The sequence below is a fragment of the Vanrija albida genome (genome assembly GCF_041260175.1).
Source record: "Vanrija albida strain AlHP1 chromosome Unknown contig_1, whole genome shotgun sequence".
NCBI lineage: Eukaryota > Fungi > Basidiomycota > Tremellomycetes > Trichosporonales > Trichosporonaceae > Vanrija > Vanrija albida.
The window spans coordinates 1,942,099-1,968,444 of NW_027191420.1; the positions used below are offsets into that span (position 1 = coordinate 1,942,099).

Below are 26,346 nucleotides of genomic sequence, written 5' to 3' on the forward strand. Positions count from 1 at the left end.
ACCTGTTGCCACACCTGGCGGGTTAGCATAAGGGTACGAGTCGTGAGTGGTTTGCGGAGAAGCCGAGGCCTTACCAAGACGCATGCCCTGCTCCTGCGGCAAGGTCGACCCAGCGGCCTCAAGGTCCGGCATGGCGCCATATGCCGATCAGCCGTAGCGCGTCTCGAGGGCCTTGCCGGCCTTGCCGGCCTTGCGCGTCGTGTCGCGCGACGCCACTTGCGACTGCGGATTGCCACTGTACCCTCGTGTGGCCTTGCCATCCTCCAATCCCCGCCGGCCCGTCTCGCACTTCCCAGAGATACAGTGGCTGGAACACTGCTCTTCTCGGATGTAACATTCAGTCGTTGGCCACTTAGGCACACCTTGCCCACCCTCTCGATGATAGCGTTGATGCCGACCGGAATCTGACGTGTAATGTATTGTACTGGATCTGACCCCCCAGAAACCTTGTTCCCAATTCCAGTAGCTTCCTCTGCCCAGCGTCATCGGTTACCCGGTGCAGCAGTGCCTCGACATTACGACCGGCCACTTGTTTCAGACAGGGTGGGCGGGCGAGGGCGACGTCGACGTCAATGTCGACGTCGTCGACGCTTGGCCGGATGAATGCTGACCACTGAACGCTGAGCTCCACGATCGCTTATGCAGCGAGTGAGCTAGCGACGAGCGAGCGAGCGAGCGTCATGCGTCCGTCGGCCGAGCGAGTCACGCGTGTTTGATCGCCCGCATCATGCGCGTCACACCTCGGCCCTCGAACCACCCCCACCCAACTCTGCTCCTCGGCCCTTCCGATGGCGAGGGCGAGGATGAAAACAAACTCTGCCAGTGATCTCACCGACCCACGCTGCGTCTAGATGCCAGACTCGGCAGGTTGCACCAAGCTGACGTCGCTCTCATGTACTCCACACGCTCAGGGATGGCGGCGGAGGGCAGTGTGCCCACTTTTACTACGCGCACCACGCGCGCGCTGCGCAGCAACACCACTCCCCCCACTCACCCCCCCGCCGGCGCCAAGCGTCATAGTTAGGGGAAGGGGCAAAGGGGTAGCTCCAGCCTGTAACACGTTACTACAGAGTTCGCACACATGCAAAGGCACACCACCCGGCGCGAGGCAAAGTATCCACACTGACGCACATTGCCAGTCCCAGTCCTCATGTTCCCATGTCGCCTGCAGCCCAGCCCGACCCGCCAGCCCTGGCTTTGGGGCCCAGAAGGCCAGCAGGCAAAAGTCCAAGAGGCACCTTCTCGAGCCGGCAAGAGCCACCACCCACGCATGGCACCACGCCCAGCGCCCGCCGAGCACCTCTGCTGCGCATTCCTATACACCCCCCAAGAGTCTAATGGCTGGAGCCGCGCCGAAGAGCAGAGCATGAGCAGAGATGCTGCGCGCTGCCGCCTGCGCCGCGGCCGCGAGCGCTCTCTCTGCCGGCGCCCGACCCGGACCCACCCACCCACCCCCCGTCTCCGCAGCGATCATGGAAAATGCGAGGGCTGCGAGGCTGCGAGGCACGTCGTCGTCTCATGAATGAATCACTAGCCAACCAACCCCGTTACCGAGTTTCATCGGGGTGCCATCTCTCGTGCCCAGCCGTTCAAATAGCCCACCGTCTCCACGCCCCCCTTCCCCCCATCACTTTCTGTTCCATCACCACCGCTGCATACAGGTATACCATCACAATGCTCAACAAGGCCCTCATCATCTCGCTCGTCGTCGCCCTCGGCGCTCTCGCCCAGGACGCTCTCACCGTCGACACGCCGGTATGTTTCTGCCCCGCTCGCCGTTGTCTCAGCCCACTGACCTAGGGGTTTTTCTCCATCACTGCTGCGCCGATCTGATCCCTACCCTACCGCCTCGCCACTCGTCGCCCATGCCGCTGCCTTGATCCAAATTCACCGTTGCGTCTACAGCCCTCGGTCGTCCAGTGCCGTGAGTGTGGATGGTAGAAAACTCCCTCTTGTTCAGCTGCTGACTTTCCCCAGAGCCCACACGTCTTACCTGGCGCAACGGCAAGGCCCCCTACTTCGTGTAAGTTTGTCTGGGCGGCCCAGTGCCGAGTGGCGATCAAGGGATGGATCGATCGCCACATCCCACCACCCCTAACCCACCTCTCTGACACAACATCAGCCGTCTCATCCCCGCCGGCCAGATCGGCGCCACCCTCGAGACCCTCCTCCAGGACACGTCGGACACGTCCTACACCTGGATCGTTGACCAGCCCGCCGGCACCAGCTTGAACGTCGCTGTCAAGGACTCGACCGGTGCCGAGCAGTACTCGTCCATCATCAACGTCCAGGCCGGCTCCACCACCGACTGCAAGAACAACAGCACGCAGCCCTCCAGCGGCGGCGGCGGCGGTGCCTCGGCCTCCGAGTCGGGTGCCGGCGGTGGTGCCTCGGCCAGCAGCGCCAGCGGCAGCGGCACCGGTGGCGGTGCCGGCGCTTCGGCTTCGTCGGCCAGCGCGACCGGCGGCGGCGGTGGCGCCGGCGCTTCGGCCAGCAGCGCCTCGGGCGGTGCCGGTGCTTCGGCCAGCAGCGCGTCCGGTGCTGTCAGCGCTTCGGCCAGCAGCGCGTCCGCCTCGGCCTCGGCCGGAGCCGGCAGCGGTGCTGTTGTCGGCGCGGCCGCCCCCGGCCTCGCCGCCGCCGCCATCGCCGTTGCGGCCGGTGCCCTCCTCCTCTAAGCGACCTTGCTGTCGCCCAGGGCCCCGGAGGCCCCGACCGCGCCGACTGTGCGCCGACGAACAATCCTCTCGTAGTTGTCAACGTAACCTAAAGCCTCGTTTATTGCATGCAGCCTTTCGTTTATGAGCGTTTTTGAGCGGGCCAAGAGACCTTGGCGTGGTGGGATGACTGAAGGGCCTATTCCCCGGTCGCCCTATTGTTCTGGCGCCAGCTTCGCCACCACGGCCCGCCCTGCCTGATAACAATGGGCACGAGCGAGCCAGGCGTCGCCGTCGTCGTCGCTGCGAGTGTGGATGCACCACGCCGCCAGCTGCCTTCTGTTCGTCTTTTCAAGAGCACACCAAGCGTGCTTGCAAGCGCTGTGCATCACGTTTGCTCGAGTAATACAATACCCCCCGCTTGTTGTAATCAATTGATATTGTGGGATTGTTTTCAGGCACGGGGGGACCTGAGTTTTGGGTGTAATCTCACCCACTCACCCACCCACCCACCGGGGTTCGGTCACTCGAACAACCTCGTCGCGGGCTTGGATTGTACCTCTCTCTCCTGCCTTCGCATAACAACAACAACAAACGTCGGCCCTTGTGCAATTGACGCCACTGGGAGCGCCGTCGACCTCGCATCAGCAGCGTGCAGCGCGTGCAGCGGCAAACCCCACCGCCCAACCTGGCGGCCACGCGACGACGCACAGACCGCTCTCGTCTCGGGGCTCAGCACCCACCCCACCCCACCCCCCAGGCAGGCAGGGAAGGCAGAGAGCCCATCCATGACCCCACATTGACAAGGCCATCCTCGTCATCGTTTACCCGCCGCCGCCCGAAGCCGCAACGAGTGCTGCTAGTCGCCGCCGCCGTTGATCGAGTAGCCCGCGCCGCGCCCACCTCCCCCCGTGAGCCGGTACGTCCATCAACAAGAGCCCTGCCGCCGCCGCCTCCGCCGCCGCATGACGACTGACGCCTCTGTGCTTCCTTCCAGCCGCCAAAGGACACGTACAACCTTGTCCAGGATTGTGGAGGACCCCCTCTTCCTCCTCTTCCTCCCCCGTCCTACCCACGACGACCACGACCACCACCAGGGCCGCCTTGCAGATCCGAGCGGACGCCGACATTCCCTCTCGGCCCTCTCTGCGCGCCGCGTCGGGCCATTTCCTTAATCACAGATTACAAGCCACCGGATCCGTGCACGACGCCGAGGGACTTTGCTCGTGAGTTTTTGTGTCCTGTCTCGTCAGGAGCGCGGCGCGGCGGGGCGGGGCGCGCGGCCGCGGCGCTGCCTGCACAGCTCGGCGTGCCCCCCGCGACGGCATGGACGACGACAACGACGACGCTGACAACATGATTCTCAGTCTGTTGGATTCTTCCTCTTGCCCCTCTGCACATCCTTGTGCACTTCCACTCCCACGACCAGCAGCGGCCAGACCACTACGCCCCGCCGCCCGCCCAGAAGTGACCATCAAGGTCCGAGCCGTCGACGAGTCTTGCTTGCCACTACTTGAGCCACTGCCCACCCTCGACTCTAGTCGCCGCCCACCGCGTCGTCCTCACCACCAACTGCCACGCCGTCTCGACCTCGCCGACGCCATCGAGGCTTCAGCGCTGCCGCTTTCGACTGCCCTGCCTTCCCTCGGCCAGCCAGGCTCCCTTGGCGCGCGCCATTGTTGCGACGCGCGTGTGCGCGCGTGTGCCCGGGTCTCTTGCCACTGAGTGCTCGGACCGTCGCCCTCTGCCTCGTCTGCGCTGGCGACGCACAGACCCACCCGTGATCCTCCTCCTTGCCTCGTGCCCCTCTACCCCCTCTCGACTCTCCCCCCTCCCCCGTCCCACCTCCCCCTGCAAGGCAGCGCAGCGCTTTTCCACCAGTCGCCTCGTCGCCGTCCCGGGGCGTCTCTCTGCTCATCTCAAACCTGTCCATCACCCATCGAACCACCCACCCATCCCATCACTCTACGTTCCATTCTCAACCTTTCCCTCATTTCCCAAGGCACCCAAAGCATCCTGTCCATAGACAGGTGACACTTCGACGACTCTCCCTCTCTTCCCACTCATTGCCACCGTCTTGCCGCAGGCCCCTTGCCAGGCCCTCCTATTGTCCGCTGAACAAGGTGAGGACTGTCGTCCCAAGGCCCCAGCTCAGTCGCTTACCACTCTGCTCGTCGCTCTGTTCTTTGCAACTCTACACGTACCCTATGGAAACACAACGTGCACCCGTGCAGTCACTTTGTCGACACCTCGTTCAACACCAAACCTCCCCGCTTTCCTTTCACTCAACCCCCACAAACACCTAGGTGCCTGACGACTCGCGCCCGACAGGCTTCAACATAATGTCGACACAAGCAGAGATTCAAGAGAAGATCTCGGCAGCCCGGAGGGAGGCAGACGGCCTCAAGGACAAGATTCGAGCAGCCAAGGACCAAACAGCAGACACGAGTCGTGAGTACACTAATGTCGTGAGCGACGACAGCCACTAAGCTGCCCAGTGCGCGCCATGGCCAACGACACACCACCGCTCCCCCGTCTGACTCTCAAGGTGCGGCGAACTCTCAAAGGCCACCTGGCCAAGATTTACGCGCTCCACTGGTCGGCCGACAAGAGGCATCTCGTATCCGCGTCTCAAGATGGCAAGCTGATCGTGTGGGACGCATACACAACCAACAAGGTTCACGCCATCCCCTTACGGTCTAGTTGGGTCATGACCTGCGCCTACTCGCCCTCAGGAAGCTTTGTCGCCTGTGGTGGTCTGGACAACATCTGCACAATCTATTCGCTCCGCGGAGCCGGACCAGGGCAGGGCGGTGGCCAGGTCAAGGTCGCTCGCGAACTGAGTGCCCACACTGGATATCTGTCCTGCTGTCGATTCATCAACGACCGCCAGATTGTCACTTCATCGGGCGACATGACCTGCATGCTCTGGGACATTGAGCAGGGAACACGGACGATGGAATTCAACGACCACACTGGCGACGTCATGAGCATTTCACTTGCGCCCAACCAGAACCTCTTCGTGTCGGGAGCCTGCGACGCAACAGCCAAGGTCTGGGACATTCGTACCGGCCGCGCCGTCCAGACGTTCACGGGCCACGAGTCGGACATCAACGCCGTCCAGTGAGTGTGCTATCCTAGGCGCAAATACCCAGAAACAGCTCTAACAATACCCTCCTCAGGTTCTTCCCCAACGGCGATGCCTTTGCCACGGGTTCGGATGACGCCACTTGCAAGCTCTTTGATCTCCGCGCCGACCGCGAGCTCAACTCGTACCAGCACGACAACATCCTTTGCGGCATTACCTCGGTCGCATTCTCCATCTCGGGTCGTGTCCTGTTCGCCGGCTATGACGACTACAACGTCAATGTCTGGGACACGCTAAAAGGCGAGCGCATCGGTGTGCTCGCAGGCCACGACAACCGCGTGTCGTGTCTCGGCGTCAGCGGAGACGGTATCGCGCTCTGCACTGGCTCTTGGGACAGCTTGCTTAAAGTGAGTGCTGGACAGGCAACAGCTGCTAACCAACGCAGGTCTGGTCGTAGAATATCCCCACCACACTGTTGGTTAATCAATGTCAGTCATCGCATACAATGCCCCCATCACCCATACCCCTTGCCGTTATCATCCTTTCCTCCTCCTATGTTCACATGTCTCTGTCGCGATCTTGTACACAGTTTAGGTACGACGACTTTTGGCGCGGCGTCGCCAGACATGCATGCTTTTGTCAGCAACGTGCATGGGGGCAGAGAGAAGAGAGAGAGGGGTGTGCTGAAGGGGGACGCAGGCGAACATGGCGGTGGCTCCAGATCCAACGCCACTGTGGCGCCACGGCAAGGCGCAGGCAGTTGGAGCGAGCGAGCTGCCTCGGGTGCGTAGGCAGCACGTTCATGGGGATGGGATGGGCTCGGGCAGCAGCGTCCCGAGGTGTACCTTGGAGCAACTGGAAGCGGACTTTGCTGAAGGCAGCAGAGCTTGGGCCTCACACAGCGGCCGTGAGACCTGCTCGGTGTGGCAGTGGCGACACCAAGTCTCCTTCACCCTTCACATCCCCAACGCTGCATTACCAACTTTTGTGCATGTGTTCATCATTATCACAGCTAGATATCATTCAATTCGTACTCTTGGTCGCATCTACAAGCCGATTCGGTAGACGACAACCCTGCCGCCCTTGAGGTCGTCGAGGCGGTAGCTAATCTCGTCGGGGTGGCCGCGCTCAACCTGCAAGACGCGAAGCTTGTGCTTGTTCTTCTGGTCGTACTCGGCAATGATACCGAGCAGCGGGTCCTCGACACTGCCAATCTGCTGCGTGTAGCTCTGCAGACCCTTCTTGCCCTTGAACTTGCCGTCGTAGATGGCAACAATGTCTCCGGGGCGGGGCTCGTCGAGCCGCTTGAGTACGCTCGACACTTCTTGCTCGTACACGGGCAAGCCAGGTGGGCCGCTCGGGTCCGACATGGCGAGGTGCGCCTGGTCAAACGCGACGCGGATGAATCCAGTCGGCGACCCATCGCCGTAGTAGCCGCGCTTGCCCTGGTCAAACACCCTGCGAGCTGCGCGGATGAGAGCCGCGCCATGTGTAGATGACGCCTGCTGCAGGTCGTTGAAGCCGGGGCGGTGGGCGGAGAGAGACGCACGGCCGCCAGAGCCCGAAGACGTTACCTGGCTGACGGCACCAGCGAGCACTGGGGGAGAGAGCGGCGTACCAGGCGTACCAGCGGCGGGAGGTGGTGGCGGCGGAAGGGTTCCCTGGCGCGCTGGGGGAGTGGGCAGAGTCGCCTGGCGAGTCGGCGGGAGCGGGGGAGGCGGACCGTCAAAGCTGGCCCGCGGGTGAGCCTGCTCGACAGGCGGGGGAGGAGGAGGGGGCGGAGAGTACCCGGGAGGCAGGCTTTGCTGCTTCTGCGGCTGCGGAGGGCGAGGCGGGGGAGGAGGCGGGGCGCCGTCCTCGACGTACTGCTGGTTCTCCACGGGGGGAGGCGGCAGTGGGGCAGCGCGGACCGGGGCGTTGGGGCTAGGCGGGAGCGGGGCAGCGCGAACCGGGGCGTTGGGGCTAGGTGGAAGAGTGCTAGACCGCTGGGGCGCCGGGATAGGGGGACGAGGAGGCGGGGGCGGAGGAGCGTCCTGTTCCTCCTCCTCATCTCCATCCTCAGGCGGGGGCGGGGGAGGGGCTGGGCGGGCCGCAGGTGGCGGGGGCGGCAGGGAAGCGCCGTGACCGGGAACAGCAGGACGAGCGGGAGGAGGGGGAGGGGGGGCCTCGTCCTCCTCTTCCTCTCCCTCCGCCTCATCCTCGTCTTCCTCTTCCTCTCGCTCAGCCTGTTCGGGCTCCTCCTGCACAGCCGCAGGGCCGCTGAAGAGGCCGAACCCAAGCGCACCTGTGGCACGGAGACGAGCGAGAGTGGCACGGCGACGGGCGGCCTCGTCCTCTGGCGATCCGGGGTCCTCGGCAGACCCAGGGACCAACGACGGGCGGGGCGCTCTTGTAGGCGGGTGAGGGTCGTCGTCATCGGCATCGGGGTTCTCCGGGTCTTCAGGCGAAGTCACCACAGGGGACTGAACTGCGTCTTCGTCGGCGGCAGCAGGCGCGGGAGCCTCGTCCACGGTCTGCTTCTTGAACACGGGGGGAGGAGCGCCAAACTTGATGCCTCCAAGCTTGGCCATGCGAGCGGCAATGCCGGCGCGGCGCGAGGCCTCGGCATCGGCAGCATCACTGTCGTCACCGTGAGATGCTCCAGCAGCCGCAGCGACCCCCGCACCGGCAGCGAGGGCTCCAAGACCACCGATGCCAGCGGCCGCAGCCGCGGCAGGCGAGATGGGGGAGCGGCTCGTGGCAGTGGGCGACGCAGCGCTGCGCGCCGGAGGCGGTGGCGGCGCCGAAGTCTGAAGGGGAGGGAGTGCCCTCTGCTGAGCGGGAGGAACCGGAGGCGACGTCGGCTGGCGAGCGGGAGGCGGAGGAGGGGGTGCCTCATCCTCCTCCGGGTCAACCTCGATGACCTCAGGCTCCTCGTCCAAGTCATCGACCTGGTGCTGGGGAACCGGGGGCGCCAAAGGGCGACTGGGAGGAGGTGGGGGAGGGACAACCACCGGCGCGGGAGGCAGCTCACGCTGCTCGGGAGGTGGGGCGGGCCGTCCCGGGGCAGGCGGGGGTGGGGCTGAGACAGGCTCAGACTCTTCCTCGTTCTGCTCGCCCTCGTCATCGTCGTGAACGGCGCGAGTCGGCAGAGGGCGAGGACCACCTGGACGGGGGCCACCCGACAACCGGCGAGCCGCCCGCGTCTCGACAGACTCGGGCTCGTCAGCTGGAGCCGAGTTGTAGTACGACGCATTGGCAGGTGGTGCGTTGGGGTCTTGCGAGGCGGGCTCGTCTCCCTGGGCGACAAAGACATGTGCGCCGTCCTCCCGGAGGGCGTCGAGCGTGACTTGGTCCTCCTCCTCCTCCTCGTCACCACCAACGGGGGAGAGGGCAATGCCAGCAACGGCGGCGCCGGTCGCACCGTGGCCGCCGCTGCCGAGGTCCTCTTCGATGTGCTCAACATCCAACTCGGCGTCAGTCTTCTGGAGGGGCGTCTCCTCGCTCGCTACCTGCGGCGGCGGGTCGACGTGCTCGGTGGTCTCAGCAGCTGGAACTGGGGAAAGAGCGATGCCCGCGGCCGCGGCACCTCCGGCACCAAGGACTCCGGCGCCGATGACAGTCTCGATCTTCTCGAGGCGCACCTGCTCCGGGCTCTTGGGCAGCGGGTCCTCCTCGCCGTAGACGGGGATCTGGGGCGGCGGCTCGATAGTGCCGTCCGGGAGGATGCGCTCGAGACGGGGGTTGATGTCAGCGGCTGGAGACGCAGCCGCGGGCGCCGCGGGGGGAGCGGCTGGCTCGCCCTCGCGCTCAGCAGCTACCGGCGGCGCCGGCGGGGTGTCGTTGACCGGGGTCTCGGGGGCCGAGGCAGGCGCGGAAGCGGAAGGCGAAGCGCTGGCTGGGGCAGCACCGCGCCTACGGGGACCCGCCGCACGACGCGCGATGGGTGGCATCTTGACCGAAGTAGGCGCGGTCGTGGTCGCGTCCTCAGCGGCGGTGGTGATAGGCGGAAGGATGGGCACAGGAGCCGCGATTGGCGAGGCAGCGGGCGGTGCCTCGGGTTCAGCAGCTGGCGCTGGTGCCTCATCCGCGGGGCTGGCCACCTCCTCAGGCTGGGCAGCCTTCTCCTCGGCGGGCGTCGACACCGACTCGGCAGTAGGCTTGCGGGCCGGTGTGGGCCTTGCGCCGGGGACAGGCGCAAAGCCCATCGGTCCGCGGGCTCCAAGCTTGGCCATGCGGGCTGCGATAGCGGCGCGGCGGGCCTTCTCGTCGTCCTCCTCGGTCTGCTCGGCCGGGGCTTCGTCATCCTCCTCGGCGCCCTCCTCTCCGGGACTAGCGCGCGGGATCGCGATGGGCGGGGGCGGTGCAGCCGCAGCGCCATCCTCGTCGCCCTCCTCGGTAGGCTCGGGGGCAGGGGGAGCGGCGGGCCGCTGCCAGACCTTGCCGGTGGGCTTGGGGGGAGGCGGGCGCTCAGCCGGCGCTCCGAAAGCACCGCCAGAGGCAAGCGCCGCCATGCGCTCCTTCAGCGAGCCACCCTTTGAGACGGCCGCGGCGGCGTCCGCAGCCGACATGCCGGTGCCCTCCTCCGAGTCGCGGGACGTCGCGCGGGCCATGGGCGTGGCAGGCGCGGCGAGTGCGGGGGACTCGGACGGTGTCGCAGCGGCAGAAGCGGCAGAAGGCGGGGCCGGAGGAGGCGATGCAGCCTCGCCACGCGCAGCCGCCTCCTCGCGCTCCTTCGCCTCCTGCTCCTGGCGGAGTTTCTGGCGCTGGCTCCAGGTGAGGCCGCCAGCGGCGGGCTTGGGCTTGATGGGCGGGGGCGGGGCCGTCTTCTGCTGGGCGGCGTTGAAGAACGCGAGGCGGTCCTTCATCGACTGGGGTTTGGGCGCGTCGTCATCGCCTCCGGCGGCTGCCGGGGCGGGAGCGGCGGGGGAGACAGCAGGAGGCGAGACCGGCTTGTTCGCGACCGGCGACGGGGCCTTGGCTGGCACCGGCGATGGGGCCTTGGGCTCGACGGGCGGGGCCGCGGGGGCCGGGACGGGAACGGGGGCGACGACCGGGGGAGGTGGGGGAACCTCGGCGGCGGGGGATGCCACAGGCGTGGGCTCGGCCGAACGCTCGACCGCCGCAGGCGCGGCCTCGGGAGCGGGCGGGGCAGGCTCGACGGGTGGGGCCGGTGGGGCGGCAGGCTCCTCGGCGGCGGCGGGGGTGGGCGGCGCTGGCGCGGCAGCCGCTACGACGGGTGCCGGCGCGGCTGCTGGGGCCGCATCCTCCTCGTCCTCCTCGATCGCGACGGCAAAGTCCTGGCGTCAGCGGCCTCGCGCCTCGCACGAACGCACCTTGGGGAATCCACCCGATCTCGAGCCGTCAAGGCTCTCGCCGAGGGCCCAGTCCTCGTCGTCGGGCGATTCGCCAGTCACGCGGATGCTGCGGGGTGAGCATCGGTGGGGGGGAGCACAGGCCAGCACCGGCTGACGCCAGCACTCACGTCTCGCCCTTTGCAAATGACAGGTCGGTCGCATGCGGCGACTTGTACTTGAACCTGCCGTGTCAGCGCCGCCGTGGCCCCAACTTACGTTGTGCGCGCGAGATATGGGTAGGACGCCATCGTGTCCTCTCGCGTGCGCGTGTGGGCCGACGGTGTGTTGTGTGGGTTGTGGGTGTGGTGGTATGTGTAGGTGGAAGAGTGGGGCAGAGATGGTGTGCAGTGCAGATGCAAGATGGCACTTGTTGTTCGTCGTGTCGTCGTCGTCGTCGTCGTCGTCGCTTGCGCACAACAGACTGACTGACCTGACGGGGCGGAGTGTCGAGGAACCAGGGGAAGATGCACCGACCAACGACGAAGGCGGCGACCGCCCAGCGCCCAGCACAAGCCACGCGCAACACGCCAACCAACACACGGCGCACCGCCCACCCACAGCCTACCGGCCTGTGACGTAGCCCGGCCGTACCTTTGGTCCCGCAGTCGTCATCGTCACTGCCCCACCCACCACCACCACCCCCTACTGTAGACCCGGCTTGATGACAACAATGCATACTATGGTAGCTAATACTCATGCAACAATCTCTGTCGCAGATACTATCGCCGTCTCCCCACTCGGCTCCTCTAACAGCTGACCCTCCTCTGCAAGGGGCGGCGGTGGCAGGAGCTTGTCCTCGGCGGCAGGGGCTGCTGGCAGGGGCTCCTCGGCATCCGCCATCTCAGCATCACCGTCCACAGCAGCCGCCTGCGGCGTATCCTCCTGGGGCAGCTCGCGTGGCACTTCCTCGCCATCCATGCTGCCGGCGTCGGCTGGAGCCTCGGCCTCGGCTTCAATCTCGGCGTCACCGTTTGCCTCCGCAGCCTGCTCGGGCTCTGCAGCTGCCGATGGCGCAACCGATCCTGCAGAGGAAGAGGCCGACGCTGCCGCTGCCGGCACATCGGCCGACGGTTGCCGTGCTGGAGTGACAAAGCTGAGGGATTCAAAGTCGCCCGTGTGGAAGGCTTCCTGGAAGGCGATGAGATCAGCTGTCAACTCCTCTAAGAGCTGGGCAGCCGTCGGTGGGGGCGGTGTTGGCGACCGTGCGACAGGCTCGGCGTCCGTCATGGAAACATCGCCGTCGGCATCCTCAACTGGCTCCGGAATCGGGGCATATTTGCCCTTGCCCTTGCCGTACCTCTCCTCGCTGAGAGGAGGCAGTCGAGGCCGTGGTGCCAACGTCTCCGGGATGCCGATCTGCTTGGCCCGATCGCCGCGTTTGGTCTCTTCGATTTGAACGCGGCCAACGTATTCGAGCACGTTTCTAACCCGTTTCCGCATCTCGGAGACAGTGATGCGCTTGACGGGATACCGGACGCGAGTAGGTGGCTCACGGTGGTTGACTGCGTCGCTGTCTGTTTCCCGCAAGGCGCGATCATCTGGCAAGATGAGCTTTCCGGCCTCGTCGCGATCCTCAACGAAGGGGCCGTATCGCTGATTCAAAAAGTGGCTGCGGGGCAAGAATTGCAGTGATCGCGGAGTCGGTACCACGAGTGGCGTCGGTGTCGACGCCGGTAACAGGTCAGACCAGGCGGAGAGGTGGTCTGGCAGGTACCAGTTGAGGTTGGAGATAGACGATGTGGCGTAGTTTGCAGATGCCAAGCTGCTGGCAATAGCGCCTGCACGTCGAGTACCGTGCTCGTGGGAAGGAGGCGGTAGAGTGGGCTGCGGTGTTCCAGTACCTCTCCGTGCTGGAGACTGGGCGATACCGCCGCTCTTGGGTCGGTATGTGTACTGGTTTGGGTGCTTGGGCTTTGATGGAGCGGTAGGAGCGGTGGCTTCGGAGGACTCTGGGAAAGCGTTAGTTTCCGTGTGGGGCACACACAAGGGGCGCACTCACCATCCTCGTCTTCCTTCTTCTTCTTGCCCTTCTTGGCCTCTTCACCATCGTCGTCCTCAGGCCGCCTCCGTTTGCGGTCGTCTGCCGACTCCTCCTTCTCGGGGTCTCCAGACAGTTCGCGACGGCTTGCTTCCAGGCTCGCCTTGAGAGCCTCCTCGTACGCGGCGTCGCGCGAGTTCATCGTGCTCCGCTTTCGAGGTTCGGGTCCGACTCCGCCGCGCCCAGATGGAGGTGGAGACATGGACGACACATCCGTAGACACGCGGCGGTTGCTGGGTCGCCGGCGATCCCTCGCGCCGTCCTTTGACGATATGGCACTCTTGTCCCTCCCGTTGGGAGCTGGAGGGTCGCGGCCCCGCGCGCTCCTTCGGCCCGCATCAGAATCGGTCTCCTTGCGATGATGTGACCGCGGAGCCGGCTTCGGGGGAAGTGGGTCCATGAGATCAGGGTCCGTCCACCGTTTGGACTGCGACGGTGGGTTCTTGTCGTTGCTGTTGTGCAAGGCCTGCAATTCACTGGGCGTGGGCGCAACGAAGGGACTGTCGTTGTCAGCGCATGGACATCATCTCCTAGCTTACGCGTTTCGCCCACTCCTTCTGATCCACTTGCGGAGAGCGGTGTGCAGGTCGGGCCGGCATTCCTCACAGAAATACTCTGCCGGCGTCAGATCAGCAGCTCGGAGCAAGCAACTCACCGTCTGGAGCCTCATCGTCGCCCCAAATGCCCACACATCCTCCGTGCTGCCAGACGTTGCACTTGTCGCACTGGATCATCATGACGTCGGCGTCCTCTGATACCGGTCAGTCACACTGCACACCGGTTGTAGCACTCACCCTCATTCTTGCAGACACATCGTGTGATCTCCTCCTTGCTGTCGTCATCCTCGTCGTCTTCCTCCTCATCCGCAGCATCGTCCGCCGCGTCTTCCTCGGGGGCGGCCTCCTCTTGCTTGGGCTCTGGAGGCGGCTCCACCGGTTCGCTGCGTTTTGCGCTAGGGGCCTTTTCTCTTCTTGGAGGGATAGCGGCGTGCACACGCAACTCCTTTGGCAAGAGGTGGTCGTCGAGGAGGAGCTGGTCCTCACCGCGCCGCCTCCGCGCGCGAGCTTGAGCTTGCTCGGTGGTCTCGGCCGATGCCGCCGGCGCACCTTCCTCCGCTGCCTCTGCCTCCGCGCTGGCCTCGCCATCCGCCGACGGCTCCTCGACATCCACAACGGTGTCCGGATCTGCTGGCGCGTCGCTGATTGCCTCGTCGACAACGGCCGCGCCGTCATCGTTGGATGGTTCCACCACTGGCGGCTGAACGGCATCGGCGTCGACGGGCTCAATCTTGACTGGGGCGGCCGGCTTCGCGCCGCTGAAACTCCGAACGCCCCGGCTACGGCGATACGCGTCCCAGTCGTCGCCGGCGTCGTCGGCAGTGGTGGTGGTGGCTAGTGGAGGCTCGGATGCAGTGTTGCCGTTCGTGTCCACGTCCATCTCGTCACCGTCACCCGGCGGCGGGGTCAGGCTCGAGGCGCTAGGAGGCACGTTGGGCTTGGTAGGCGAGGCACGGCGACCATCGCGCCGCAGCGCGTCCGACTCGACATTCGACGCAGGCTCGTCGTCGTCGATGGCGCTCGAGAGCGCGCTCGACGACGCTAAGCGTGGAGTCCTGCCAGCGGGGGAACGGGACGGCGCTTTGGGGGAGTATTTGGGCGAGTTTTTCGACTGCTTGGGAGGTAGCGGGGGGAAGAGGGGGCCGTTGGTGGGGGGTAGGGGGTTGCGACCGCGCGTACGACGAGGTGCTCCTGCGCGTGTGTCAGCTCGACGTGTCTTGGAAAGTGTCCACGAGCTCGGCGGAGCTCGGGGGGGTGGAGAGGGTGAAGGGGGAGATTGGGTGGGGTGTGGAAGCTGGTGAGCTGCTCTTACCTTCATCCTCGTCATCGCGCTTTGGGGTCACGCTGCCCGAGCCTTTGCCGTGGGCCAAGGACCGCTCCTCGTGAGAGAGAGAGGTGGATGTGGAAGCAGAGGCCTGCCGCCGCCTGGCCTCCATGGCGGCTGGGGGTGATGGGGGGTGGGAGGTCTCAAAACAAGGGCGGTGGAGATGTGAGGTGCGCGACAAGATGGGGCTGGGGCAAGAGTGGGCGGGGTGTCTAGGGTGGTAGTAGGGGAGGTGGTTAGGCGACTATAGCTCGAGGTGGACAAGAAGAAAGAGGTTGACGCGAGATGATGATTGCGGCGGCACCGTGGTGGCCGCCGTCTCACTGCAGAGGAGTCGGTCGGTCGGTCGTCTCGGGTGCAACACACACAGCGACGGGGGGGGAGGACAAGGGGTGCCGCCAGCCAGGGCCCACCCACCCACTGTGACCCACACTGGCCCAGGACAACACCGGCCCAGCCCAAATCGTCATCCTTCTCTTATAACGGGGGGAGAAATAAAGACATTTTGATTCCATTTTCTTCATCTGATTCCGTCGCCCGATGAGATTGCCGATTGTCGGCCACGTGGACCACGTGGACATACCCTGGCCGCCGCGCCCACTCCACCGCGCAGAAATGTTGAGCCGCTCACTGGTCGCGACGTCGGCGGCCTCCCTCGGTGCTCGCGTCGCACAACAACCCCAAGCAGCAACAGTTACATGCTCACAACGACAAGCGCAAGGTTGATCAGATCCACGCTCGCGCTCCCCCTTCTCCGACCCTCCGCTAGATTATTCATGTCGACCAGTCCCGCCGCAAAGAAGCAAAAGATGACCAAGGTGTGTGCGATGCCACGGGCCATACCCGCCGCGACTTGCTCGACTGACACGCTGCAGACTCTCGCGACCCACAACGGCACCTTCCACTGCGACGGTGAGTGTGATTAGTGGTGGGGGAATGGGCAAGGAAACCCGGATGCCCTTGCTATGCCCTCCCACTCGGCGCTGCCACTCACCGTCCCTTGACATACTAACCTGCCTCAGAGGCCCTGGCCATCTACCTCCTCCGCCAGACCGACGAGTTCAAGGACTCTCGTGCGTGTGGCTGTGAACTTTGTCTCTCTCACCCGCTAACACTGCTCAGAGCTCGTCCGCAGCCGCGACCCCGCTAAGCGTGCGTTCATCCTCGCCGGCCCCGGCCAATCAAGCCGCGAGCATTACTGACCAGACCCCAGTCGAGCCTGCCGACATCGTTGTTGACGTCGGCGGCGTGTACGATGCCTCCAAGCACCGCTACGACCACCACCAGCGCGGCTTCACCGAGGTGTTTGGTCACGGCGGCTTTGACAAGATCAAGCTGAGCTCGGCCGGTCTCGTGTACAAGCACTTTGGCAAGCACATTATCGCGCGCACGCTCGGCGTCGCCGAGGACGACGCCAAGGTCGAGACGCTCTGGCTGCACCTCTACGGCGAGTTTATCGAGTCTATCGACGCGTGAGTTTGCGTCTCGGCTCTCGCTGATATCAGCATCGACAACGGCGTCAACATCACCTCTGGCGAGCTCGCGTACAACCAGCGCACCGACCTGAGCTCGCGCGTGCGCCGCCTCAACCCCCGCTGGAACGAGCCCACCTCGGACGAGATCTACGACGTGGGTGATGACACGATCTGCAACCACCATCACTGACACGCCGCAGGAGAAGTTTGAGGCCGCGTCCAAGATCACGGGCGAGGAGTTCGCGTCCCAGCTCGACTACTTTGCCAACGCGTGGCTCCCTGCGCGCGACATTGTCGTCGCCGCCCTCGAGGACCGCTTCAACGTCGACAAGTCGGGCCAGGTCGTCGTGTTCAAGCAGGTGAATGAGGTGCGGCGAGCCGATGCTCCGCTCGCGACATGCGGACCGCGCTGACGTGCCCCAGTCCGCGCCGTGGAAGGACCACCTCTTCAACATCGAGCCCACGCTCAACCCCTCCTCCAAGATCCTCTACGTCCTCTACCCCGAGTCGCCCGACAAGGCCGACTCCAAGTGGCGCATCCAGTGCGTCCCCGAGTCATCAGACTCGTTCATCAACCGTAAGTCGCTGCCCGAGGCCTGGCGCGGCGTGCGCGACGCCGACCTGTCAAAGGTCTCGGGCATCCCCGGCGGCGTCTTCTGCCACGCTTCGGGCTTCATTGGCGGCAACGAGACGTACGAGGGCGCTCTGGCCATGGCCCGCGCCGCTCTCGCAGAGTAATTGTATCAATTGGTATACGACATTGCATGCAGGGTATAAGACTGATTACTTCCCACTAACGGAAATGAAGCCCGACTGGCGGTGGATTCTCCACCCCGCGGCCGTGAGGGCGTTTGAGACGGCAGGTCCGAGAACACCACGCTGGCCAGCAGAGTGGATACCTTTGCCCGTCACAATGTGGAACGGTCTCTGCGGTCCGCCTCTATCCTGCCTTGCCCACCAGCTCGACGTTGCCTCGAGAGCGATTGTCACGGCCTGGTCGACCGTGAGGTAGTGGAGATCGATGACGTCAGGCGTCGTGTTCTGTTGATTCTCGATAACCAGGCGAGCACCGCGCAGCTCCCAGTTACGGGCGGCGTCGGAGGCCTCACGCGCTCGCTCGGCGTAGTGACCCTTCGTCATGGCATTCAGGTCCTTGCGGCCAGAGTGGCGGTACTGCTGGGTTGCCGAGCGGACAGCTTCCGCTCGGCGCTGCCACTCGAGTTCACTGCGTCGATAGCACTCAGCCGCAGACAGATCGCCGTTGGCGATCCTGGACTCGGCCAGCTCCGCAGCCTTGAGGGTACCCGACGTATTGTTGCCTGGGAGCATGCCACGGGCATAGGCGGGGATGTGGGCGGCAAGGGGGTGGGCAGAGCGAGGTCCCTTCTTCCGACCGGCTGCCACTGTCTGCCAGTTCGTCTCCTTCACGGGCAACTTGGCGGGTATCTTCTTCTTCTTTCCGGTTCCTGAATCAAGCGATGCGCGCGGCGCAGAGTCGACGAACTGCCGCGCTACTCCCGTGGGAGGTGCCCAGCCCGGCGGAGGAGGCTTGACCATGGGCTCTGGGGCCTTCGGTCTCGTGAGGCGGTTGGCGTTCTGGACGCGCGTGGCTTGCGCAGGTTCCGGGGTCTGGGGCCTGGATGGGACGGCTGCAAGCGCAGAGTCGAGGGCGTGCAGAGTGTTGAACGGGTCGGCTTCACGTTCCTTGGCAGCTTCGTAGTCGGGCCACTGTTTGAGCGTCCCGAAGAGATCCATGAGGTCGATCGCAACGCCAGCGTCGCCGTCGGCGGCTCTGATCGCTGCCCAGAGCTCCTTCTGGGTATCTCTGTCCTCGTCATCCCGACCGACGCCAAACATCGAATCGAGGACGAATTGGGCCTCGGGTGTGGGCTTCTCGGCAGATGATCTGGCGAGGGCGTCTAAAGCGGCGATGACTGCGTCGTAGGCCGTGTACCAGTCGGGTGAATGGAGGTATGACAAGAAGTAGGCCGAATCACCCCGCCGCACTTGGGCCGCCAGGAAGGAAGCCAGCGATGCGAAGGCGTCCCAGACGTCAATGGACGGGGCCGATGAGGGGTTGGGCGTAGAGATTCCAGAGCTCGGTCTCGACGAGCCCTCGCGTCTCTGCATCGTATCGACTAACGGTATCGTTCTTGTAGCGACCTTCGCCTTGGCCTTTGCCGCCTTGACTGGTGACCGCTTCTTGCCGGCAGCCGTGCCATTCTGGGATTTTGAGCCAACGACATCCCAGTCCGAATCTCTTTCGTGATCGGTCTGGTCCGGCCATTCGCCCGAACGCTCAACACCGCGGATGAGCTCGATAGACAAGAGGAAGTCGACCCTAGCCTCAATACTTGGCTGGGTGTTGATGGCTTCTAAGATGACTGCCTTGGGGCTGTGATGTCAGTGATGCCGTCCGTGCCAGGTCTCGCAGACATACAAGTCAGGGAACAACGCCGATAGCATTTCGGCATCAGCCGCTGGGTCGTCGTCCTCTTCCGCCGACCCGTTCGTAGTTAGGTCGGTTGAGTGAGACTGCCAATCACCGATACGGCTTTGAGGGCGAGACGCATCCGTTGACGCGTCTTTCTCTTGAGGGACCCCATCCCACACAGCTGGAGCTTCTTCCCAACCGGGGCCGTCGGTATCCGGCACACTGGTGGCTTCGAGGATGCCCAGCTGGCTCCTGATAGCGTCGACATGGTTGTGAAGAGTGTCTGGATCGTAGTCGAGAAGAATCGCATGGATGAGGGAAGAATCGATCAAGGGGAAGTCGGCCTGGCGTGAGTTGGCGTCAGCGACTAGCTGTCGTTGGTCGACCTGTACCGGCTACTCACAGAAAGCAATGAAGCCAAGACGGAGGGGTCGACCGTTTCAGACGCCGCAGCGGCTGCAGGCGCTTCGGGTGGCGGAGACACCAGAGGGGTTTTCTTGGTTTGCTTCTTCTTGGCCATCGTTGGCTGTTTGTTGAACGATGTGGGTAGAAGACGAGGGTGGGCGAGCCATTCAGCTTCTTAAAGGGGACATTTTGTAGGCGAGGGGAAGGGTGCGAGTAGTTGTGGACGATGGCTTGCGGTGCGAGCAGGTGTTTTGCAGAGCGAGAAGTTGCCAAGAAGGTGCAGTGGTGCAGCATGCGATGTCGGCGCAGACGAGGACGGCAACAACAACAACTGCGAGCGTCCAAGCAAGCGCCAGGAGGTTGAGTGATTCTCCCCAGCGTGCCCCGCATCTGTCAATGTTCCCCGTGCCGCCACGTGGACCACGCGACTTTTCCCTGGTTGCCACCAAGCTCGAGGATTTTGAGAATTTGGTCCACTTGAACTCTGGCCTCCACATTCGTCTCGACAATCGACAAACCCACACTACAACCAACCGCAACAATGCCCAGGGCACAGAAGCCAAGCAAGGCGAGGCATGACCCGCTCCACGTCGCCATCGAGGCCGACGAGAGCGTCCGCAGGTTTGGACGCGTGACTGCGCCTGGCAAGAGGAAAGCCCGCCGCGATGAGGACGGCGAGGTTGAGGGGGTACGTTACCAGCTTCGGGCCAGCCGGGACCAGCGCTAACTCTCCCTCAGCAGGTCGAGGACGCGCGCATGTCGAGGAAGATTCTGGACCTCGCCCGCGAGCAGCAGGACGAGATTGCCGACGAGCTCGGCGACGGCGACGACTGGGAGGACGACGATGAGGAGGACGAGCCCGAGCCGTCGGCGCGCCCAAGGCAATCGCGACCAGTGGACTCGGACGACGAGGACGAGCTGAGCGACGGGGATGTGTCGGGCGGAGAGGAGGAGGCCGAGCTCGTATGTGACGCGCGCAGCCGTGGCAGATCCGCTGACACCGCCCCAGCACATCGACCCCGAGGACCACGCGACGCTGGACGCGCTGAACGCTGGCGAGAGCTCGGGCGGCGGCAAGACGCTCGCAGACATGATCTTCTCCAAGCTCGAGAGCGGAGTGACATCAGCGTTTGACGAGGACGACGGCCCGCCCGACCCGGCAAAGGGCCTGAACCCCAAGGTTGTCGAGGTGTACACGAAGTGGGTAGCCCGGCCTCGATCTTGCAACCCACTAACACGCGCAGGGTCGGCTTCCTCCTCTCGCGGTACAAGTCTGGCCCATTGCCAAAGGCGCTCAAGATTCTGCCGTCGCTGCCCCACTGGGCGCAGCTGCTGGCGCTCACGCAGCCCAACAGCTGGACGCCGCACGCGACGTACGCGTGCACCAAGATCTTCGTGTCCAACCTCAAGCCGTCCGAGGTGCGCGTGTTCAACGAGGGCGTGCTGCTCGAGCGCGTGCGCGACGACATGCGCAACAACCACGGCAAGCTCAACGTGCACCTGTACGAGTCGCTCAAGAAGGCGCTGTACAAGCCCGCCGCCTTCTTCAAGGGCATCCTCTTCCCGCTGTGCGAGTCGGCGTGCTCGCTCAAGGAGGCGGCCATTGTCGCGTCCGTGCTGAGCAAGGTGTCGGTGCCGGTCCTCCACTCGGCGGCGGCGCTCCTCCGCCTCGCGAGCATGGACTACTCGGGCCCCAACTCGCTCTTCATCCGCATCCTCCTCGACAAGAAGTACGCGCTCCCGTACAAGGTCGTCGACGCGCTCGTGTTCCACTACATCCGCCTCGCCAACTCGCCGCGCTCGGCCGACGGCGAGGACAAGCTCCCCGTGCTCTGGCACCAGAGCCTGCTCGTCTTTGTCCAGCGCTACGGCTCGGACCTGACCTCGGACCAGAAGGACGCGCTGCTCGATGTCATCAAGGTGCGCCCGCACCCCACCATCAGCCAGGAGATCCGCCGTGAGATTGTGAGCTCGGTCGAGCGCGGCGCGCCCCGCCCCGACGAGAGCGGCGACGTGGCCATGTAGGTTGGCCGGGATGCATGGGTGTAGAATAGCATAGAGATGTCATGATTGGGCCAACGTGCATCCTGAGCAAGGCGCAGCACTGGGCGGGCGGAGCCTGCTGGCTTGTCTGGCTGCGCGGGAGTCGTGGTCTGGCTGCAGCGAGAACACCAGAGCACATCCACGACCGCGCTCCGGGGACAGCGGGGTTTTCACCTATACACATGATGTCTTTACTCTGGCTGACGCCCTATGAACACGTATGATGCGGTCGCTCGTTACTATGACGCCCCTCGTGGGCTCTTCTTCATCCACGCCCTCGTGGGCTGTTGTTCATCCACACTCTCGTGGACTCGTTATGGTCTGCACACTCGCGGCCCCTCGTGGGCTCTTCATCCACACTCTCGTGGACTCGTTATGATCTGGAAACTCGCCGCCCCTCGCGGGCTCTTCTGATTGATATGCACACTCGCCCCCCTCGCCCCACTCACTCGCCGCCACCCCTCAGCAGCCCACCTCAGCGGGCTGCGCTGGAGCCTCGTGCCCCTCCTGCGCGGCGCCGATCGACTCGAGAAGCTTGTCGGCGGCGTCCACTCCCTCGTGGCTCTGGGAGGCGTCGTCCGTCGGGGTCGCCGGGGTCGCCGGGGTCGACGCTGGGGTCACCAGGGCGGCTTCGGACTCGGGCGTCTTGGCACCAGCGACGTCGGACTCGGGCGTCTCGTCACCCGCCACATGGCCGCCGCCCTCGCCGCCGCGCCCGTCGCCGACGTATCCGCGGCTCTGCATCTTGAACAGGCGGTGGTGCTCGCCCTTAAGGCGCATGAGCTCGTCGTGCGTACCGCACTCGGTAATCGTCTGGGCGTGTTAGCCAGCCTGAACCACCCCGGGTGGCACTCACTCCTTCCGCCACAAAGGCGATACGGTCCGCGCGACGGACGTTCCCGAACCCATGCGACACGAAGACGGTCGTGGTGCGCTTGCCGTCCCGGTGGGCCATGTCGTAGATACGGTCAAAGATCTCGGCTTCGGCGGCGGGGTCCAACGCGGACGAAGGTTCGTCGAAGACAATAAAGTCGGCGGTCTCGGCACGCATAAAGGCACGCGCCAGGGCAATGCGCTGCCATTGACCACCCGACAATCCTCGGCCACGCGTCTCGTCCTCGCCCCCAGCATCGTCTCGCCACCTGTTAAGCTTGGTCTCCAGCTGCAGACCACTGTCCAGCAGCGAATTCGCCCCGCCGCGGACCAGCGCAGCCTCCACTACACCTTTGTCGTTGATACGCTCGACCAGGCCGACTCCGATGTTGTTGTTTAAAGTCGTGTTGTACTTCTCAAAGTCCTGGAAGATGCAGCTCATTCGTGCGTGGAGAGACGAGGGCTTGTAGTCCTCGATGGGAATGCCATTGATGAGTAGGGTCCCAGCGTGGATGCGCATCCCCAGAAGCGCCTTGGCAAGCGTCGTCTTCCCGCTACCATTGAAGCCGACGAGGGCCAACGTCTCACCCGCTTTGATCTCGAGGTCGATGCCGTGAAGAGAAGGATGACTGTTGCCCGGGTACGTGACCGACAGACCGCGAGCCTCAAATCGCATGCCTCCGGGCTCTCGTCGCTTCTCGTAGGTTGATCCCAAGTCGGTCTTCATGGTCCCGACAGTCGATCACAGCAGCGAGGGCACCAAGGGCGAACACGGAATTCCTTGCCACGCATATTGACTTGCCAAACTCGATGACAGCATCCAGAAGGGAAGACACGGCGTCATTGTAGACAACAAGGTTGCTCAGCGTGTTGGCGGCGGGGGCTTGTCCAGATAAGACGGAGATGAGCGCCTTCATGGGTGAGCTTGTGCGAGCTTGAATGACCCTCACCTGAAAGACGAAGTTCGTCAGAGTTTCGAGACGCTCTATGGTAAGCCCCTTGTCGAGCCGCGCGTTTCGACGCTCGTAGTTGATGTATGCGAGTTTGCAATCATACCATCGAGCCATGATCCAAGCGCCTAGGCCAAAGAAGATGACTTCTTGCATCTCCTCGGCCATCTGTTCGATATCATACACCGCGACGAGGTAAGGATTGTGGAACCCCACCGGGCCGAAATCGATGTAGCACCCAGCCCCAATGTCTTTCAGGCTACGCCACCCACCCTTCCAGAGCTCCATGCCGAGGGAGAGCAGCAGTGTTGCGAAGACGCTTGCAATGCCTTGACCTTGAGGGGCGAGCGCCGTCCGCACCGTGCTCACAAGGAGCCAGAAATACGCCAGAATCTCGACAAAGGCCTGCAGAGGTTGGGCCAGCGCCTCCATGCTCTCCAGGGCATCGGTGCGAATCCAGACGTCACTTCCGGGGAGTCGGAGGCCCCCATCGCCGACAAGTGTCCCGGCCTCGTACAGCATGGTCTGGTGTGTCCGGTTGTGGACCTGGGAGACAGTCTGTGATAGCTGCAACTCTAGTAAATGACCTTTGAAGTGAAGGTCGAGCTGGCCCTAATGTCGGGTCAGCCACTGGGGTGCGTCGTCGCCTTTGGCGCCTCCTCTCCAAAAACGTACTTCGAGTTCCTTGCGGTTGCGAGCGAAGTATCCACCCGATGCAATCTCCCCGGCAGCAAGGAGCGCTCCAGCTCCAATGGATACTGCGGCGTCTCTCCATGGCACGGATTGCCCGGTTGCGAAGCTGCCCTCGATGGTGGACATGAGACGGGCCCTAACCCAAAGGCTGTACACAATATTAGCCGACGACCAACAAGGCGGCGCAACCTCAACTCACCCAGCAACTCCTATGAGACCTTTGAACAGAAGGTGCGCGAAATGGGGGACGACCAGCGGTAGTATGTGCCGATACTTGGGGTTAAGAATGAACTTCCAGCGTGGGCCGAGCAACCACAGCAGGTCGAGCGCCTCAATGAAGCTGCGCTTGGTGACAGGACGAGCGGTGCTTCTCGTCCAGAATGTGCCCGCCTTCTTGGATGTCGCGGCAGGTTTGCTGTGGTTCTTGTCTCGCTCGTCATTGTCTCCCTCGACCTTGTCGCCCTCGTCCTTGCCGCCCTCGTCCTCGTCGCCCTCGTCCCTGGCCGAAGCTGGCGCCTTCTTCGAGGTCGGTTTCTTCCTTGGTTTCTCAGGGGGCAGGTTGTACCGGGAATGCAGCCATAGGCGAGCTATGCCCGGCAGGTCGTCGTACTCTGGTGGGAGGGTGATAGTCGTGAGCATTGCTCCAACCGGTTGAGAGGGGGTGAGAGTTGAGTGAGAGAAAGAGAAAGGTGGAAAGCGGGTTAAATATGAGTCGCCGCCGACGATCGTGCGGTCAGTGCGGTCAGTGGTGTGCGCGCGGTGCGTGCTGTCGGCGCATTGTGCGCGGTGCGCGCGTGCGTGCGCAAAAGGTGCGAGGACAAAGGAGGCGAGGTGGGGGCTTTGGATGAGTGAGTGAGAGTGAGGAAGAGAGTGGTGGAGAAGGTGGCGTTGTGTGTGTGTCGAGCAGGGAAATGGCCATGTCGTCATTGTTGTTGCCTCGACGCACGCCCACCCGCGGCGCCAGTCCGGTCCGTGCGCGGTCCGTGCGCCGCCGACCGAGACGAGCGGCGCTCGACCTCTGGATCCGACGTGGTCGAGTCAGCGAGGCGAGGGCGCCCCCCCGCTCGTCTCGCCCGCCTGCGCCCGCGCCCGCCAGCCAGCTCGCTCTCGACACCAGCGGACGGCGAACAAGCAGCCAGCGGCGTAGGTGTAGATCAAAGAAACAGCAGTGCCACGACCAAACCCCACCGCAGTAGTATTATAGTTTGCGACACGCACGCCAGGCGGCACTCAGGGATCAATGGCGCAATGGCGAAACGAACACGGGAGCGTCGTCGTGCACGACGAAGACGGCGACCAGCCGGCCTGCCGGCGGGGATCAGGCCACGAGGCCACGAGGCCGTGCGCCGCGCTCGCCCGCTCGCCCGCTCGCCCGCTCGTGAACACCGTTGGAGCGGGTGGGCGTGCGCTCGGTAGAAACGGCGCGAGGGCCAGCTCGGCCGTGTGCAGTGTCCCTTGTGCCACTTCTGTGGGGTCGTCGTCGGGAGGGAGGCAACCGTGTCCGCCTGGCAACATGCGGCCTGCTCGAGCGGGGGCTTCCTTCCGTCTGTGCACTGCTGGCACATGTCCCACGCCGCCAGCGTGACCACCACAGACACAACGTGAAACCAACCGCCAAGGTGCCCAAGTTGCTAGTTATGGCAAGCATGACCGGCGACGTGCCACGCTCAAAGCACCAGCCACCGAGGTGTGGCGGTCGGATGCCGTGCCGTGTGGTGCCCGCCTGGGATGCATTCTGGCTGCGCTCGACTCCCGCGAACTGTCCATGGGATTCTGGACCACTGATGCTTGCCTTTGGGCTTGCTCGGAATGACCGACACCGAGTGGCTAGCGGAAGAGGCTCGGGGTTGATGCCGTCACTTTGTGCCATGTATGCACACCTCGTCGCCACGTCGAGATTTACCCCGCCAATACTGGGCCAATCACCCACCCCCGATCGGCGGGTGTTGACAGGCGCACGAGCACAAGCCTGCCTTGGGCCAGTCGCCAGTCGCCGGGTCGCCGGTCGCGCGGTCGCCAATTAGGACGATTAACTTATCCATTACCCGCCATTAACCCACGGTTGTAGCCCACCCACCCCCACCACACACCCGCCGCGTAAGCCCAGCCTAGCCAGCCTCCCGACAGCTCCCCCCCTTGTAGGCTGTAAACCAGCCGGAACGGGTGCGGTCGTCGACTACCGGTGTCCAGTCTCTCGAACTGCGACCCCCCCAATAGCACCCCCCTCACCCCCCCCCCCCTCTCACCCATCCACCCCCCCAACCTCTCTGTGATTGTTTCCTCCTATTATACATCCTCTCAATCACCCCAGTTCTGCATCCAAACGCTCTCGTCTGCACCCCCTCACAACCCCCATCAACTTTAATCAAGACAACATGGCCGGTAAGTGCATGCGCAGACGCTCCAGCCGCGTCGGTGGAGGTTGTTTACGCGCCTTCCCTCGCGGCCTTCGGAATGTCCTGTGGCAGCCAGCCAG

At 64.1% G+C, this 26,346-nt stretch overlaps 8 protein-coding genes across 8 annotated transcripts; 4 read left to right on the forward strand and 4 right to left on the reverse strand.

Annotated features, from left to right (window-relative positions):
* Positions 1-1,674: 1,674 nt before the first annotated feature.
* Q8F55_000807 (uncharacterized protein) lies at positions 1,675-2,675 on the forward strand (the record flags this gene model as incomplete). Its single annotated transcript, XM_069349458.1, has 4 exons — positions 1,675-1,755; positions 1,906-1,924; positions 1,978-2,023; positions 2,123-2,675. 4 exons carry the CDS (start codon positions 1,675-1,677, stop codon positions 2,673-2,675), a joined length of 699 nt encoding a protein of 232 aa, XP_069213002.1.
* Positions 2,676-4,996: 2,321 nt separating this feature from the next.
* On the forward strand, positions 4,997-6,199 carry STE4 (G protein subunit beta; the record flags this gene model as incomplete). Its single annotated transcript, XM_069349459.1, has 4 exons — positions 4,997-5,105; positions 5,153-5,777; positions 5,837-6,149; positions 6,188-6,199. The coding sequence occupies 4 exons, from the start codon at positions 4,997-4,999 to the stop codon at positions 6,197-6,199; spliced, it is 1,059 nt and encodes a 352-aa protein (XP_069213003.1).
* A 589-nt stretch (positions 6,200-6,788) lies between these two features.
* BBC1 (assembly of actin patch protein) lies at positions 6,789-11,326 on the reverse strand (the record flags this gene model as incomplete). The annotated part of the gene is made up of 4 exons (XM_069349460.1): positions 6,789-11,021; positions 11,058-11,145; positions 11,207-11,260; positions 11,295-11,326. The coding sequence occupies 4 exons, from the start codon at positions 11,324-11,326 to the stop codon at positions 6,789-6,791; spliced, it is 4,407 nt and encodes a 1,468-aa protein (XP_069213004.1).
* A 445-nt stretch (positions 11,327-11,771) lies between these two features.
* On the reverse strand, positions 11,772-15,109 carry CTI6 (Histone deacetylase complex subunit; the record flags this gene model as incomplete). Its single annotated transcript, XM_069349461.1, has 6 exons — positions 11,772-13,027; positions 13,078-13,616; positions 13,656-13,731; positions 13,772-13,867; positions 13,911-14,864; positions 14,986-15,109. The coding sequence occupies 6 exons, from the start codon at positions 15,107-15,109 to the stop codon at positions 11,772-11,774; spliced, it is 3,045 nt and encodes a 1,014-aa protein (XP_069213005.1).
* Positions 15,110-15,773: 664 nt separating this feature from the next.
* Positions 15,774-17,210, forward strand: Q8F55_000811 (uncharacterized protein; the record flags this gene model as incomplete). Its single annotated transcript, XM_069349462.1, has 8 exons — positions 15,774-15,815; positions 15,873-15,909; positions 16,020-16,070; positions 16,120-16,149; positions 16,211-16,469; positions 16,503-16,626; positions 16,673-16,831; positions 16,896-17,210. 8 exons carry the CDS (start codon positions 15,774-15,776, stop codon positions 17,208-17,210), a joined length of 1,017 nt encoding a protein of 338 aa, XP_069213006.1.
* A 45-nt stretch (positions 17,211-17,255) lies between these two features.
* On the reverse strand, positions 17,256-19,426 carry Q8F55_000812 (uncharacterized protein; the record flags this gene model as incomplete). Its single annotated transcript, XM_069349463.1, has 3 exons — positions 17,256-18,867; positions 18,913-19,250; positions 19,310-19,426. 3 exons carry the CDS (start codon positions 19,424-19,426, stop codon positions 17,256-17,258), a joined length of 2,067 nt encoding a protein of 688 aa, XP_069213007.1.
* Positions 19,427-19,852: 426 nt separating this feature from the next.
* On the forward strand, positions 19,853-21,336 carry ENP1 (snoRNA-binding rRNA-processing protein; the record flags this gene model as incomplete). The annotated part of the gene is made up of 4 exons (XM_069349464.1): positions 19,853-19,999; positions 20,050-20,274; positions 20,321-20,511; positions 20,556-21,336. 4 exons carry the CDS (start codon positions 19,853-19,855, stop codon positions 21,334-21,336), a joined length of 1,344 nt encoding a protein of 447 aa, XP_069213008.1.
* A 480-nt stretch (positions 21,337-21,816) lies between these two features.
* Q8F55_000814 (uncharacterized protein) lies at positions 21,817-24,509 on the reverse strand (the record flags this gene model as incomplete). The annotated part of the gene is made up of 5 exons (XM_069349465.1): positions 21,817-22,167; positions 22,211-22,948; positions 23,178-23,789; positions 23,853-24,018; positions 24,070-24,509. The coding sequence occupies 5 exons, from the start codon at positions 24,507-24,509 to the stop codon at positions 21,817-21,819; spliced, it is 2,307 nt and encodes a 768-aa protein (XP_069213009.1).
* Positions 24,510-26,346: the final 1,837 nt, after the last annotated feature.